At 55.8% G+C, this 16197-nt stretch overlaps 1 protein-coding gene across 1 annotated transcript in view; it reads right to left on the bottom strand.

Annotated features, from left to right (window-relative positions):
• The window catches only part of CACNA1S (calcium voltage-gated channel subunit alpha1 S), a 45833-nt gene that overhangs the window by 16049 nt on the left and 13587 nt on the right, over window positions 1-16197 (bottom strand). The window contains exons 3-26 of the mRNA XM_017739803.1: window positions 15744-15883; window positions 15109-15242; window positions 14382-14534; window positions 13924-14129; window positions 13259-13362; window positions 11503-11651; window positions 10464-10545; window positions 9803-9963; window positions 8991-9216; window positions 8223-8430; window positions 7808-7928; window positions 7254-7368; window positions 7034-7127; window positions 6232-6301; window positions 5871-6003; window positions 5500-5629; window positions 4709-4768; window positions 3999-4105; window positions 3491-3578; window positions 3197-3304; window positions 2315-2367; window positions 1917-2063; window positions 1457-1658; window positions 3-128 (exon numbers count right to left, since the gene is read on the bottom strand). Coding sequence (XP_017595292.1) covers window positions 3-128; window positions 1457-1658; window positions 1917-2063; window positions 2315-2367; window positions 3197-3304; window positions 3491-3578; window positions 3999-4105; window positions 4709-4768; window positions 5500-5629; window positions 5871-6003; window positions 6232-6301; window positions 7034-7127; window positions 7254-7368; window positions 7808-7928; window positions 8223-8430; window positions 8991-9216; window positions 9803-9963; window positions 10464-10545; window positions 11503-11651; window positions 13259-13362; window positions 13924-14129; window positions 14382-14534; window positions 15109-15242; window positions 15744-15883 — 3117 coding nt within the window. The remainder of the gene's footprint in view (window positions 1-2; window positions 129-1456; window positions 1659-1916; window positions 2064-2314; window positions 2368-3196; window positions 3305-3490; window positions 3579-3998; window positions 4106-4708; window positions 4769-5499; window positions 5630-5870; window positions 6004-6231; window positions 6302-7033; window positions 7128-7253; window positions 7369-7807; window positions 7929-8222; window positions 8431-8990; window positions 9217-9802; window positions 9964-10463; window positions 10546-11502; window positions 11652-13258; window positions 13363-13923; window positions 14130-14381; window positions 14535-15108; window positions 15243-15743; window positions 15884-16197) is intronic.

The raw sequence follows: 16197 nt of genomic DNA, 5'->3' as shown, positions 1-16197 counted from the left end.
ATCAGGAAGAACATGAGGTACTCGAAGTAGGAGGAGGTGACCACGTACCAGATCTGGTACTGGTAGGGGTTCTTGGGGATGTAGCGGCGCAGCGGGCGAGCCTTTAGTGCGTACTGCACGCACTGGCGCTGGGGAGGGAGGGAGGGGAGGTGTGATCCCACTGCAGGGCACACACTCAGCACCACCAGCAATGCTGCACACCCCCCCAGAACCAGGCTGGATCACCCTTCTCTCCCAGCCCAACCACATGGGCCAGGTACAGCAGTGGGGCATGCAACCACTGTGCTTCCTGCAAAAACACCCCGGAGCACCCACAGGGGACAAGTTTCCAAAGTCATCTTTTGCCTCTAATGATGGCCATCTGCCCTTGGCCTGACCCCTCCAGCCCAGAGCCTGCCTGCTTATCCCAGCAGGACCAGCTTAGAGCACCCTGAAGACATCAGATGAACCAGGGCTGAAGGGGGCACTGAGATGGCTGCACAGGCCTGTCCCTCCCCAGCAGCCCAGGGCCATCTCTGCTGCGTTTCTGTGTGGTTCACATCACCCTGGCACCCCCAGCTCGAGCTGCCCCTGCTGCCTCAGTGCAGGAGCGTGACAGCACTCCTGGGCCAGCAGCCACTCCTGTCCAATGTCCTCCCCAGTGTGTCCCACATCCTCTGCCAACGCCTCTGCTGCTTTCAGCCTTGCTGTCCCCAGCCAGAAGGATGGCATGAGAGCATCACAGAAGGCGATGTTGCGGAAGGTACCTCTGGAGCTGGTCTAGTCACAGCTTCCTGCCCAAAGCAGGGCCAACTGCAGCATGCTGCCCAGGACAGCTGACTTTTGAATAGCTCCAAAGATGGAGGCTTCACAGCCTCTCTGGGCAACCTGTTCCAGTGCTTGATCACCATCACCATTTTAAAAAGGGCTTTTTTAATGTTTAAATGGAATTTCTTGTTTTCTTCAGTTTGTGTCCATTGCATTTTTTCCTGTCACTGGGCACGACTGAAAAGAGCCTGGCTCAGCCTCCTCTGTGCCTTCCCATTGGTGTTTATACCCATAGGTAAGATCCCTATGAGCCTTCTCAATACCAGACTTGACTCCCAGACCCTCCTTAGATGCTCCAGACCCTCCATCACCACCTTTGTTGGACTCACTCCAGTACATCTATGTTGCTTTTGTGCTGGGGGGCCCAGAACTGGGCACAGCCCTCTGCTCCAGCTCACTCTGGACACCCTACCTGTCCAGAGAGACCCACTCCCTGTTTCTGGTCCCCTCTGCCCTTCCCTCAGAAGGCTTGTTTTGTGCTAGACATGGGTCCAGCTGGCCCTGCCCCAGCAGCAAACAGACCTGGGGCAGGTGCAACTCATCTGTGTCAGCAGTGTCACCACAAAGAAGGGCTGATCCAAACCATCCAGCCCCAGCAGTGCCAGACCCAGGGCTGGTCCTCCTTCTCCTGTTCCAGCACTCCCATTACCTGGTTCTTGTCCAGCTCACAGTTCTTGTACTCATTCTCCCCTTGCTCCTGGAAGGTGACGATGACAAAGCCCACAAAGATGTTCATCATGAAGAAGGCAATGAGGATGATATAGATGATGAAGAACATTGCAATCTCCACCCGGTAGTTGTAGATAGGGCCTGCGTCCTCAGCATTGGTGTCAATGGCCATGTACAGCAGCCTACAGGAGGGAAATGGAGGCAACAGAAATCCTAAGTGGGTGGGAAAGACCATGTCTCCTCTTGAAGGTTACAGAGAGCTTTGGGGACATCCAACAGTGGTGGGACAGGGTTGCTTGGGTAACCTTGCCAACTGCACAGCCACTGCCAGGGTGAGCAGTCCTGCTTCTCAACCTGGATAGCTCTCCTTTCTCTACCCTGGCCAAGGCCCATGGCAGTGCTCTGCTCCCAGCACAGACCTTCCCTCAGCACAGACTCACTGTGGCCAGCCCTCGAAGGTGGAGACTGTGAAAAGCGACATCATGGCTGAGAAGACGTTGTTGAAGTGGAAGTCGCTGTGCACCCAGACCCGCTGCTGGACCTCAATCTGCGTGGGGTCCGCGTCCACATAGTTGATGAACTGACCCCTGCAGCAGAAGGGACACAGTGCAGGGCCCCCCTCAGCCCACGTGCTGCAGCACTGGCCTCGGTCCCTGGGAGGGGAGGACAGCCCTGTGCTTGCTCCCGATTTACCCCAGGGTGAGGGAGAACACGACGACACCTCAGGTCCACTTTTTGGATGCAACATTCCCATGCAGGAACACAAGCATCCCCCACCACATCCCCCCAGCTCCCACCCCTGGCCACTGCCCACCTGGAAGCTGCAGAGAGCTCTTACCTGCACTCCTTCTCTGTCAGCTTGGATGGGTCTGTGCACATGTAGAACTTGCCCTGCATTCAACAGAGACCAGAAGTGGTGTTGCTTTGACTTCAGAAGCCCTGGGGAGTTTTGACTTTTTCCCAGCCCTCAGTCAGTCCCTCCCCCACCATCTCCACGCAGCCTCCCACCCTGGCCCACCACCACCACTGGCCTCCCCACTGTGCCTGCCAACACAGCCCAGTTCACAAGGGGTTTCCAGAGTCATGGCAGACCTGGGGTCAATCCCAGGCTGAGATCAAGAAGCACTGCCTGGTGATGGGAACAAACCTTCCATGGCCCTGAGCTGAGGCCTACCTAGCTCACCCTATCTGGGAGTCAACTATTTGGAAAATAGGGAAGAAAGCAGTAACCAGAGAATTAACTAAAATCTACGGTATGCTGACAGGTCTGCTCAGTCTGCTGGGTGTCCTGAAAGCTCTTCCTACATCAGCTCAGAATTTAAGCTCAGTTATTAGAATAAAACTGAGCTCAGCCAGGGCCAGCTCTACCTTAGAGCAGCCGAGGCCCAGAGAGCAGGAGTGGTGCCCTGAGAAAGGAAACCCTTCACAATCAAAGCACAGAGGAAATCAGTCAGAAGCACCAGCTGCCTTAGAAAGAGGAAACTGAGGCACGAAGTGAGGTGAGGCAGTTGGCCCCTTTGCAGGTGCAGGGCCTGGCAGTACCCTGGGTGCTTCCTGCCCTCCTCTCACTGCCAGGCCTGGAGCAGGCGGGTCCCCTCACAGAGCACCGAGAGCACAGCCTGTGCTGACCCCAGCACCGGCAGACACCATCCCCAGGTGATGTCCAGGACAGCCTGGCCAGGATGTGCTCGAGCAGAAGCCCACTTGAGGCACCACTCACCTTGAAGAGCTGAACTCCGATGCAGGCAAACATGAACTGCAGCAGTGTCGTGACAACCACAATGTTACCTATGGTCTTGATGGCCACGAACACACACTGGACCACGTGCTGCAGAGGTGAAGGACAGTGCAGGTGTGACCACGTTTGGGGCAAGCCCCTGCTCTGTATCCCACACCCAAGGGCAGAGGGAGTGGGCAGAGCCCTTCACAGACGGGTGGTGGGAATCGGGAACAGGGCACGATGCCTGCCACATACCCACGGGAAGAGGTCCCCCCGTCCCAGCCTCTCGCTTACCTTCAGCCCCTTTGCCCTGTTAATGGCTCGCAGAGGCCTCAGCACCCTCAGCACCCGTAGGATCTTCACCACAGAGATGGTACTGGACCTGGGGAGGAAGGCACAGCTGAGACGAGGTGACCTCCCTGCCCAGGCCAGGCTGGCACAGCCCCACCAAGCAGCCATGGAGGGCAGGCTGGGGCCAGCAGTGAGGGACAAGGGATGGCAGAGACACGCGGATGTCACCGGCCATCACCCCATGTAAGGCCAGGTGACACTGGCAGCTGGAGAAAGCAGATCCAAACTGAATTTCTACCCATAGACCTTTGACACTCAAGGAGTGTCCTTTGGCCTCCTTGACCTTTGACACTCAAGGAGTTTGCGGGCAGCTGTCCGTGTCCCCTAAACGTGACATTACGAACACATGGGCGGTCATTGGGCCAGCTGCTCCTCCTCCACCCACCATCCCCAGCTGCCCCACCAGCCTGAAGAGACCAGTGCCCACTCTGTGGCACATGGAGGTGCTTACTCGATTCCCATGGAGATGAGGGAGACAGCGACCACCAGTAAGTCAAGGATATTGAAGGAGTTCCTGCAGAAGGAGCCTTTGTGCAGGAAAGCACCATAGGTTGTCATCTGGGGAGCAGAAGGAGTTAGGAAAGAGGTCAGGCAGGGCTCAGGGGCATGGTCCCTCCACAGGGGGAAGGGTGGACAAGGGACAAGGTCCCAGCTCCTTGGCCTGGGGACCCTGTCCTGCTCAGACCTCTGCAGGTGACTTCAGGTGGAAATCCTCTGTGCAGCACTGGCTGGAGACAAAACTCTCCCAGTCAGTCAGCAAATTAAAGAAGAGAATAGTAAAGACTCTTGGAGTGGAACAACATGTGGCAGCAGCTTGGGTTACGACTTTGGTCCACAGGTTTTCACTGCTTTCTCTTTCTCTCTTTTTCTTAATGGCACGTCAGAATGAAAAAGCTGGTGCCACGGCTGATGTGTCCCCGTGTCACAGCACAGCTGACTTAGCTGCTGGACCCCACTAGAGAGGACACATGGCCTCTGGGACAGGTCATGCACTACCCAGAGTGCATGAAGGAACTCTCGGGGAGGATCAGCTGGCAGCTCCTCCTCACTGAGACCTTCAGGAGCATGAATGTCTAAAGAGTGTGAGTGTCCATGGCCACAACAGTCTAGACCTATGTGCTTGGCCATGCTCATGGCAGGACCATGGGGCAAAGGACTCACCTTCAAGACAATTTCGACTGTGAAGACAGAGGTGAAGCCGATGTCAAAGTATCCGAGAATCTGGGGACAGAGACACCAATACTGGATGAGATTTGGGTGACCTGGGAAATGCTTCAGTGTGTTCAAACATCCTGGAATTGTCCACTCTGTGGACTAGGGAGCCCATCCAGCTCAACAGTCTCTAAGCCCAGTACCAAGAAGACTCCAGAACTTTTCCCAGCTTTGCTGATTTTCTCCAGTGCACGATCCAATCTGCAGCTGGGACAAAGCTCTCCCTTTCCAGGTGAGTTAGGCTTGACCTGATTCACCTGAAAGCATCGGATCCCCAAAAACCCCAAGGGCCCTGGGAGGCTGTCTCATGTGAGATCCCCCAGTCCCTGCCAGACCCACTGGTACCTTGCAGGACAGGAACCGTGGCTCCAACCACTGCATGCCAGCAGCATCCGAGGGCACTGCACACACCAAAGATCCAGTTTGCCACCTCACAGCATGTCTCTTTCCCCAGTAAGTCACCACAGTTTCAAACCAAAATAATCTTGCACACCCTGTCTGGTGGATCTCTTCACCCAGAAGTAAACTGAGACATGGAGCAGTAAAACGCTGTCCCAACTGCACCCAGAATGGAAAGCACATCCAGCCTCTCCTGCCAGAGGGCACTGCCCTCCCAGGGGCAGGGCTGCAATCCCAGGCTAGGCACAGCATCTGGCAAGTAAGTCCCTGCTTGCTGGGGGGCTGGGAGTCTCCACGAGGTCTCCCCCACCCATCCCAACCCTCTACATCTCCACGGGCACCTTGTTGCGGAAGGACTCGGCCCGGATGGGATCCTCAGCTGCCAGGGAAATGCTGCTGAGCAGGATGAAGAGCAGGATGAAGTTGGTGAACCAGGTGGCATTAACAGTCCTGTGGCACAGGACCCGAAACCTGCCAGGGACAGAAATGCCTTGAGATGCTGCAAGGGGCCAGAGGGACATGAGATGGGGTCATGGCAGCATGGCAGAAACCCTGAGCACAGGAAGGCCCCAGGCATGGAAGGATGTCTGTGAGCTGGTTCCCTTCAGAACTGGCTGTCATGCACAAACAGGACCCCGCTGTGAGCACTTGGTGCCAGAGGCACCTGGGCCATGCCTGGCCCTACAGGGCAGGGACAAGGGCCAGTGCCTACTTGTTGGTTGGGCTGAAGATGAAGAAGGAGCTGGCTTCAGGCATGGGCACAGCCTTCTCCTTCAGCTGTAGCTCTGCAAGGGGACGTGGCCGAGGACTCAGGGGGATTTCAGGCTCATCTTCCTCATCATCACCTGCAGGGTGGCCACGAGAAGGGAAAAGAAAAGAATCATCCAGAGTGGGAAAGGGAATACAACCTCATGGACAAGCTTCCGATCCCATAATCCTGATCTGGCATGCAAGCCACAGGGACCTCAGTACCCCAAGGCTGGTGAAAGGTCACCACATCCTTTGCTCCTCACACACATCCCTCTGCAGTGCCTGCCCAGCCTTCCTGCTGCCCTGCCAGGGACAAGTCTTACCTGGGAAGTCTGCAGAAGGGTAGGGGTCTTTGATCTCATTGACATTGGATTCAAACTCATCCACTTTCAACTGAAACAAGGGAGAGACAGAGAGGAGGATGTGCCAGCTGGCCAGACCCTCTCATCCTGGAAGCCATGTGGGATAAGCAGCATCTCTACATTTGGCCAACAGAGCACCAGGCACATGGAGTGCTGGCCCAGGCTGGAGCTGGGTGAGGGGATGCTGCAATCGAGGGAAAGGGGATGGGAAATGGGAATGTGTGCTGAGCAAGAGCCTGGAGCCACGCAAATATGCCAGGGGTGGAGTAAGATATGGAGCAACTCCTGTGTGAGTTTCTAAGGGCATCTCTGCAAAGTGGACAGGGAAGTAGCTGCTGGCCAGATGCTCCTCAGGGGCAGCTCAGCACGCAGCCAGCACGGCTGAACAGAGGGGATTGCCTGTGGAGGGGCTGGTGTGGACATAAGGGAGGTCTGGGATGCTGCTGACTTGCTTTGCTCCACTCCACACTGGTGTGCACCAGACCATCTCAGCCACTGACCACTGGCTATGGGCAAGGAAATGGATCTGAGAAAAAGGATCCCCAGCAATGGAGCTGTGTCACCAGGCAACGTGTCCTGCCTGGGCCCAGAGAGCCCCCATCACCAACAGCACCCATCACCAGTGGATGCTACAACGAGGAGCGATTCTGGTCAAGAGCCCAGACCCAGGCTGGCTCCAAGCCTTTGTCTATCCTGGCTGGTGGGAGAAGGAGCCTGGGCCCTCCCCAGGAGCTCTCCAAGGTTCACCTCCACCAGAACTGACCTTGGCTGTTGTGGGAATCCCTTCTCCCTTTGCTTTCTGCTCCAGTTTCTTTGCCATCATCTGCTTCTCCTCTTCAGTCTTCTCTGGGTAACCTCTAAGCAGAGAGGAGGGGAGAGCAGGAACTGAAGTTTGGGCAGGGGCCACAGGAAAGGTCATTCTGTCCCCTCACACCCAAGCACCTCGTTTGGGAGCTCCCATGGCTGGGGATGGCAGCGCTCACCTGGACATCTTCCGCCGTTTGCGTTCCTCTGCTTTGGCCTTCTGGGCTAAAGTCAGGCTCTCAGCCTCAGCCAGGTTATCGACGGCGATGGCCAGGAAAACATTGAGGAGGATATCTGGGAGAACAGTGCTAAGGACACGGACTTGGTTCCCGTCTGGAGGATGTGGCCAGAGCCATCCATGGTCTCCAGGGTGCCCTTAGAAACCCTCCTGGAGCTTGGCCCTTGTGATAACCCTGGCTGGTGATCCCTAACCAGCATCCATCCCTTGTGAGCACTGAGCTCTGAGCTGGCTGCCCTCTCTGGCTGGATCTCTGCCTGCCAGACATCCAGACCTGCTCCAGATGTGCTTTCCTCCAGACACCAGCCTTCAGCCACCACCAGTGCAAGCCCTGAAGCCCGTGGTTTATTCCACTGCTGTTCAGAACCGAAAAGCTTAAGGCAAGCATTGAATCACTGAGGGGAGCCCCTGTTTCCCACCTTCCCAGTCCTGTGCAGCTGATGCTATGGGGCTGGGTGCAGGGGGCCTGGGCCTGGCTTTGCAGGCAGAGGATACAGTTCCCACAAACAAAGAGGATGATGAAGTAGATGCAGACCAGCATGCCAGGAAAGGATGGGCCCCCGTAGGCCATGATCCCATCATACATGATGGAATTCCAGTCCTCTCCAGTCAGGATCTGGGAGCAGAGCAGTAATAAAGACTCAGGAGCATTCACAGCAGAGCATGACAGAACCCCACAGACTGATCCTACCCTGCTGGCTCCAGCCCCAAACCTTCACAGCCCCTCCAGCCCCATGGTCAAACCCTCCTTTCTGCTCAGCCCTGAACCTGAACTACTGCTCATGACTCCAGTTGCATTTCCCTGTTCCTGTCCCAAAGCCACATCACTCCCACAAACCCACATCCCCCTGAGACCTAACTCCTGCCTGGAGACCCCCAGCCCCCCGCTGTCCTTCCCACAGCCCCAAACCTGGAAGACACTGATGAGGGCCTGGGGAAAGTTGTCAAATGTGCTGCGGCGCACTTCCATGTCCTCGAAATCAAACTTGCCCCCAAAGAGCTGCATGCCCAGCAGGGCAAAAACTATGATAAAGAGGAAGAGGAGGAGGAGCAGAGAGGCAATGGAGCGGACTGAGTTGAGCAGAGAGGCCACCAGGTTGCTCAAAGATGTCCAGTACCTGGGAAGAGGAGAGATAGGGGCATGTGGGAGGTGAAAGAGTGGGGAAGGCTGTGGGCAGGACCAGGCAGGCACAGGGAATCTAGCCAAAGGGACCAAGGTGATGTGTCAGCAGCCCAACAAGGGGGACTCTGGACCCAGGCTGGGCTCTGGGACTGCTCCAGGCAGGCTCCAAGAGGAAGAAACAAAGCTGCAGACATGGTGTGACAAGCAAGATAACGCTGCTGCCTGCACAGGGCACCAGCAAGCAGGATGGGGAAGAGGGGTGAACACAGTGGGTTGGGGCCACAAAGAAGAGCTACGAGTCCTGGCCCACAGCACCCCCATTCACAACATCCTAGAACCCCGAGCTAGAGTGGGGCCTCAGCTCTGTCCTACTCGCCACTCCCAGTAAACCATGGCCTGGAGACAAATCCCCAGTTCGGCCTAGTTCCTCCACCCAGCAGCCACCAGCTCTGTTCACGCTGCAGCCTCCCCTGGGGACGGGGCCAGTGATGCCCAGGAACTGTGAGTGATGCCTGGGCACCGTGAGCTGCCAGTACCCACAGCTCCCTCCCCAACCTGGTGATCTTGAAGATGCGGAGGAGTCGGATGCAGCGCAGCACCGAGATGCCCAGCGGGGACAAGGTGCCCAGCTCCACGAGGATGGTCTCCAGGATCCCCGAGCACACCACAAAGCAGTCGAAGCGGTTGAAGAGCGACATGAAGTACTGGCGCAGCCCCAGCGCGTACATCTTCAGCAGCATCTCGGCCACAAAGAGGGCAAGCAGCAACCGGTTGGCATTGTCTGGGGTGGGAGATCCGGCCTGTCAGAGCAGGGGCCTCAATCCCAGCATGGCTGAGCAGGCAGGGAAGGAGGGCAGGGCTGCTCACCCTCCTCTGGCCCACCCAGCCCTGAGCTGCTGTTTTTCGCGGACCACACGGGAGGAAGGTGAGGGGGTGATGTGCAACTGTGTGCTGGTGTGTGTGAGCACACGGCTGTACAGCGCCCGTGAGTCCTTGCAGGGTGGGCACGTGGGGTGTGCGTGTGCACGTGGGGCTGAGCTGTGTGTGTGTGTGCACACCTGTGCTCCATGTGCCTCTGGGTGTGTGTGGGTGGGTGGAGGTGCAGTGGCTGCACTGCTCAAGTGCGTGCCACGTGTGTTCATGTGCAGAGGTGCCATGGATACACTGTGTGTGTGCTCACCAGGCAAGATCATGTCCCTAAGAGTACACACGCATGGTCAGTGTGAGTTGTGTGGCAACAAGGCTCTGTGTGTGTCTAAGAGCCTCTGTGCAGTGCCGCTGTGGCTGTGCACTCACAGCAGTTCACACAAGTCTCTGGGGCAGCAGGGTGTCCTGGGCCCTCCTTCTCTCTTAGGCTCTTTGCTTACCTTGCACTTGTGTCAGCCAGTCTGGCTGTAAGTGGTGCTCAGAGGCGATGGAGAGGGTGTTCAGTGCCACCATCAGGATGACAAGCCAGTAGAAGAACTTGGACTTCACCACATCCCTGCACTTCCTACGAAACATTCGGTTCCAACGCCTCCACTGACGGCTGGAGAGATGGCAAAGGATCAGCAGAGCTGGCCAGACCCAGGCTCCTGGGCTGTGCCTGCAGGGCAAAGCCACCCCTGCTCCCTCTTCTGAGTGCCTTCCCTGAAAAGGGATGAGGACCACAACCTGCCCCTGGAACTCAGTGCATTCACTCAGGCACTGCAGGTCATTCACCCTCCTGGCTTAATTTTGGCCTCCAGCACCTCTGGTTAGGAGCTGCAGGCACAGCTCCTGAATTACATGCCGTGCTGCACAGGCCATGGGAGGATGCTTGGAGCCTGGTCCCACAGCAAGGACACTGTTCACCTTGAAAAGCTTTTTGCCAGTACCAGCCAAATTCCCTGTTCGCTGCCCGATGTTTGCATCTTCCCCCAAGCACCAGTCCCTGTCTCTCTGCCAGAAACTGGTGGCTGACCAGGAAAGCCTGGCCCAGCTGGGCCAGCAAGTGAGAGGCAGTGGAAGCCCACATACAAGCAGATGGTTCAGCCAGAGCACACTTACAAGAAGAGAATCCACTTGTTCATGCCCTCAATTTCATACAAGCTCCCTGTCTCTGACCCTCCTTCATCCGATGCCATCATACCTAGAGGGAAGGACATTTACAGGCTTTTCTTGGAGCCCTTGGGAAGAACATGTAGGAGGGAACCTCTTCCAGAAGTACACCAGGAAGAGGTTCCCCATCAGAAGGGAACTCAAAACAATGCCATCCCAGGGAGTCAGCAACCAAAAGTTGGGCAGAAGGCTCTGAGGATCAGGTGCAAACCAAGCACGAAGCACCAGGAATCCCTGCCCTGCAGGAAGAGCAGAGGCAGCCCAGAGATGGACAGCAGAAGGTACCCCAGCATGGAAAAAACTGGGGCCAGTTGGGATCTGAGCAAAGGCTGAACAGAACACGGGCTACAGCTCTGGAAGAGGCATTTTGTCTGTCCCAGTGTTTCCCAAGGCTCTCTGCACACATGCATCACTCAGCTCGAGGCATTTAAAGTGCTTTCACCAGGCAGGGTGGCACGGCAGACACTGTGGCTCTGTGGTAGAGCTCCCCAGGCTTTGCTGAGCTTTTTTAGATGCCTGTATATCCACCTCCTTCCCTGAGGTGGATATACAGGCTAACCCCTTCTAACCCCTTGAAATTGTCAAGTGATGGCAAGAAATTCATGCATCTGCTAGTGTGAGAGCTTGTGGCCCTGCACGGCACCCCTGCACACCAGGGGCACACGCTCCTCATGGCCATTTAAGTGCCTCTTGCCAAAGGAGACTCAGGCCTTGCTTGGGGTCTGCAGATATTAAATACTGTGGTTGAGGTGGAGGATTAGCACCAGGGATAAATCATTGCTAGTTTGGGTCAGATTCAGAAAAATTTAAAAAAAAAAAAAGAGGAGGGAAACTGTTCTGCAGAAGCCAAAGCATTTTGTTTCATGGGTCTTTTAGGCAAAATGAGTCTTTGTGACTTCTTCAGAGATTCCCACCTTGCCTCTCTAGGTGACCAGCATTAGGAACCCAACTCCCCCACTAAGGGTCTGTGACCAAGCAGAGCTGGTACCTTCTCCCCTGGCCCGATCACTGTCCATGACCTCAGCGTGGGTGATCCAGTCCATGTAGCCCTTCAGATCCTCCTCCAGCTGCTGCTTCTCCCGCAGCTTCTGGAACGTGCCCCGTGACTTGGCCTTCTCGCGCTCCTTGGTGAACTCTCTGCGACAAGGCAAGCAGCACAGGCTCAGGGGATGGCGTGGAGGTCAGGAACCACAGCTCTGTGCCAGGCCAGCCCTTGTAGAAAGTCCTGAAGTACCCTGCCACCAGCGCTGCCCCTCCACTGCTCCGGTGACTTTCCTCTTTCTTGGCCCACGATGCAGGGTCATGGGGCCATCACCTGATGGCAGGCAGGGCTCCTTCCCCACCACTGCTGCTCTTTGGGAGCTCCTCGCTGCGGGGTGCTGCAGCTGGACACCAGATGCTGGAGGCCAGGGCAGTTCCCCTGTCCTGCTAAGCATCAGAGTGGGGTCTCACCCATCCTGGGGCCAAAAATGTGCCCCAAGCTCTCCACATGGAAAGAAGGTAAGCTCATCACATGGCAGGTAAACAGGACACTCTTTTCATGGTAACATGGAAAGGACAGGTCTGCCAATGTCCTTGCCCACTCTTCCTGCTCTCTTTCAATTAATTTCTTTTCTCTCCTGGTGTCTGGCAGGACTGTGGACCTGCTGCCCAGCCGTGCTGGTGGTGCCTGTGTTAGTAATAGGTCTCAGACATGGTAACAATAATTTTCCTGATCTCAAACATAATTTAGCTGTATTTGCAATGTTATTCCAGAACCTTTACCATGCCAGCAACTTACTCCAGGATCAGATGACTGTAGTCCAGCTTGTCCTGCTGTTACAGCCAACCCTATACAAGAGTCAGGTTCCTGTGGTTTATCTTGTGCTTTTTAACTTGTTTTAGTTATAGTAATACCCAATTTGTTTTAATGTTGCAGTGGCATGGCTCTTGTCATACTAGAGGCCTAACAAATCCAAGTAATTAGGGTATAACGAACCCTGTGAACTAACAGAGATGACAAGAGTGATCCACTTGCACAAACAAGGATTGAAACACATAAAAAAGACCCTGACCCTACACAGACTTGAGGAGAAAAGCCCCCCTCACTTCCCAGGACAACACATATTTCCAAGCAACAAAACTGGGATGGTAGCAGTCCCACAGCAATGCTTGGTAGGTTGAGCGTAACATCTCAGGTTTTAACTGTACCACTGGGGGAATTAACACTAATTGAATTTGGCCTAGACTGTCATAACAGACTGATGACAGCTCATTGGTGTACTTGGACGAGGCTGTTGAAGCAGTAATTAGACTAACAATCATTCTCTTGGATCCCTTGCACTCATCAAAGATGTTCTCCTTAGGCTGGCCATGAGAAAACTGTGTGTGCTCACAGCAGGAGGGCAGCTGGAGGGACCAGTGAGGAGTGTCCAGACCCACAGCCGTGGAGTGACCACTGCTGCCCGCTCAGCTCCTTTTGCTGGGTGTGCTGGCAGAACACACCACAACCCACGTGCTCCCAGGCTGGGCTTGCTGACAGCTGCTTGTGCCACAGGGAAAAGATTTCTGTGTTGAGTGTTGAGCTAAAACGTCAGAAAGCTATGGACACTAACACAAAACGTAACTCACGGCTCAGTGTTTCTAAGCATGCAAAACAAAAAAAGGGTGAGGAATGAGAGAGGAAAAAGAACAGAACTTTTCCAGGCTTCTTTCTTGTATAGTTAAAACTCCTCTGCTGGCAGAAAGGGTAGGGTGGCACTTACCCACTGAGCACCCCCAGCACCAGGTTGAGCACGAAGAAGGAGCCAAGTAAGATAAGGCTGACAAAGTAGATCCAGGGCCATTCATTCCCCATGGCATCATTTACCTGGCAAGGAGAGATGCAGGTGAAATATTCTGAAGGCACTGTCCACTGTCTGCTTCCCCTTAGAGCCCCTCAACAGCCTCTGGGATCTTTGCCCCCTCCAAAGGGAGTGCTTGGGATGGTGGCACATAAACCCGGCTCCAAGTCCTGGCTGCCTAGAACACTGTGTCTGGTTTACAGCTGGACCCAAGCATTTTGGGAGCAGACTTAAACATCAGCCCCAAGCCTAAGCTTCAGCACAACTGTCTCCCAAGGACTGCAAAACATGGGCTTTGCTGGAGGAGCATCCACAGGCATTGCTGTGCCTGGCCCACACGAGGGTGGGAGCTGGAGCAATCTCCTGTCTACCTGGAGAGCAAGGACAGCTCAGGCAGTGCCTGCAGGGACGCAGAGACATGACTGGTGTGTTATGGGATGTGCATCTCAGTAAGAAGGTTGGTGGGGGCAGAAGTCTTTCACAGGTAGAGCCCTGCCATGGGGTGCTGTCTCCAGGAGGGCATTCCCTGCCCTGAGCCAAGACCAGGATCACCTCCACCAAACTGGGCACAAAGTGCTGCAGCCTACCCAGTAGAGAACTTCAGTCCAGCCCTCCATGGTGATGCACTGGTAGACAGTGAGCATGGCAAAGCCAAAGTTATCGAAGTGGGTGATGCCGTTGTTGGGCCCTGGCCAGCCACTGCGGCACTCGGTGCCGTTGATGGTGCAGTGTCGCCCGTGGCCGGAGCTGGTGCATGGGGCTGGCTTCTCTGATGCCACCGTGGCAATCACATCTGAGGAGCAAAGCCATGGTGTGAGCAGCAGGTCAGGCCTAACACAGCAGCCCACACTTCCTCCCCTTCCAAATGGCGCCTCTTTCACCACCCCTCACGCCCAGCTTCACGCTGTTTCACACATCCCTCAGTCCTGCCGCGCTCCCAGGCCTGATGCTGGCAAGGCCACGCTTTCTGCTGAACACAGAATCCCTGTGGTCTCACAGCAGCCACACAGAGACGCCTCTGCTGCATCCTCCCACCACACTCTACCTGTCCCGAGGTAGTAGCAGGTCTTGTGCATCCGGCCCTTGAAGAGCTCCTGCCCGACGATGGCGTAGATGATGATCATGAAGAGGACCAGCAAGGCGATGTGGAGCAGGGGCACCATGGCCTTGATGATGGAGTTCAGGACGACCTGAAGGCCTGCACAAAGATGAAGGGAGAGGAGGTCAACCACTTCCTAAACAGCTTTGGGTGCACCTTGCATCCCTGCCAGCCCACCAACAAGCAGCCTTTGAAATGCCCCTTGCCAAGGGAAGAGGGGCACAGGTGGGGCGGGACTGAAATCTCTGAAGCAGGAAATCCTTTCTTCTACCCACCATGAAAGCACGTGGAAGAGCACAACAGAGCCAGGCAGTGCTGAAGGCTGCTTCATGCCCCTCCCTTTGTTCTGGTGCTCTCATCCTGGCTGTATTCACAGCAGTTACGGAAGAACAAGATCCCTGCTCTGAGAAATTTGAGCGAGATCCTGGCCACACAAAGGCACTGATGCTGAGCCCTGGAGGCACCCACATGTGTGCCAACCTGCAGATCCCCAGGGCTGACAACTACCACCTGGAGGAACAAGCAAGGACCTGTGCCTCCTTTACACCTACTTTGTGGCTGGGCTTGATCCAGCAGCAATAAGAAACCCATCCCATGGCTCCCCACCCTGGCCAGGCCCAGAGGTCCCTTCCAGCCACCAGCCCTTCCTGACAGCAGGGCACCCAGCACCCACTTGGCACTCCGGACACCAGGCGCAGGGGTCTCAGCACACGGAACGCTCGCAGGGCCTTCACGTCAAAGCCGCCTTTTCCCCCCGAAGGCCCTCCCTGCTTCACGTTGACCTGCTCCAGGGTCATGGTGATGAGCCTGAAAGAGCCAGGGCATAGGGAGGGAAGGAGGAGAAGCAGAAGGAAGGACAAGGAAAAAGAGAAGAGCATGAGAATGGAGACCAAGGAATCTGAGCTAAGGATTCAGAGCTCTGCAGGCAGAAAAGCGAGGCCAGGACTGCCAGCTGTGCTCAGCCTCACCCAGGGGGCAGCTCTTGGCAAGTCCAGCTCCTGGGCACGGCTCCACTGCTGACAGCCTGGGACCTCCCACCCTGTGTGCAAACCCTGGAGGACCCCATGCCACCCCCTTTCTCCAGGGGACCTAAGAAGCATGAAGGAGTCAAGACAGGAAGAAACAGGAGTGAGAGAGGATCCCAGTGGATGTCAGAGCAGGAAAAGGGAGCCCATGGGAGAAGGCCATGAACTTAGTCAAGGAGTTATCCCCAAACACATTGCAATCACCAGAAAAACCAGTCCCTGACTGGCTGTGGAACAGGCCTGGCACAAGCTGAACAGCAGCAGCCTTCCCACTTTTCCTTACCCTAGAGTCACAATGGAAAAGTCGAGCACATTCCAGCCGTTCCGGAGATAGGCATCCGTGTGGAAAAGAAAGCCGTAGGCAATTATCTTGAGCATCGCCTCGATGGCAAAGAAGATGAGGAAGGCATATTCGATCTTCTCCTGGGGATTGCAAAGGCAAGCAGGAGAGAATGCTTCATCAGACCAGACTGTCACCTCCCCTGGGGTCCTCACCGTGCACAGTCACCCCCTGTGACTCCGGCTCAGTCCCTGCTGCCACCCCATCTGTACCCCCCTACACACCCCAACCAGCACCCTGGGGACAAGGGGTGGCACCAGTGCTGAGCCACCACATGCAGCTCTCTGGCCTGCAGCATGCCCCCCATCCCTTTAATGTCCCCCTGCCACTCTCTCGCCTGCCGCATGACCCTCCCATCCCTTTAAAAGCCCCTGCCACTCCCTTGCCGTAGACACGC

Source organism: Corvus brachyrhynchos, unplaced genomic scaffold, assembly GCF_000691975.1.
Source record: "Corvus brachyrhynchos isolate BGI_N302 unplaced genomic scaffold, ASM69197v1 scaffold67, whole genome shotgun sequence".
Classification (NCBI taxonomy): domain Eukaryota; kingdom Metazoa; phylum Chordata; class Aves; order Passeriformes; family Corvidae; genus Corvus; species Corvus brachyrhynchos.
This window is presented reverse-complemented; position numbering and strand designations above follow the sequence as displayed.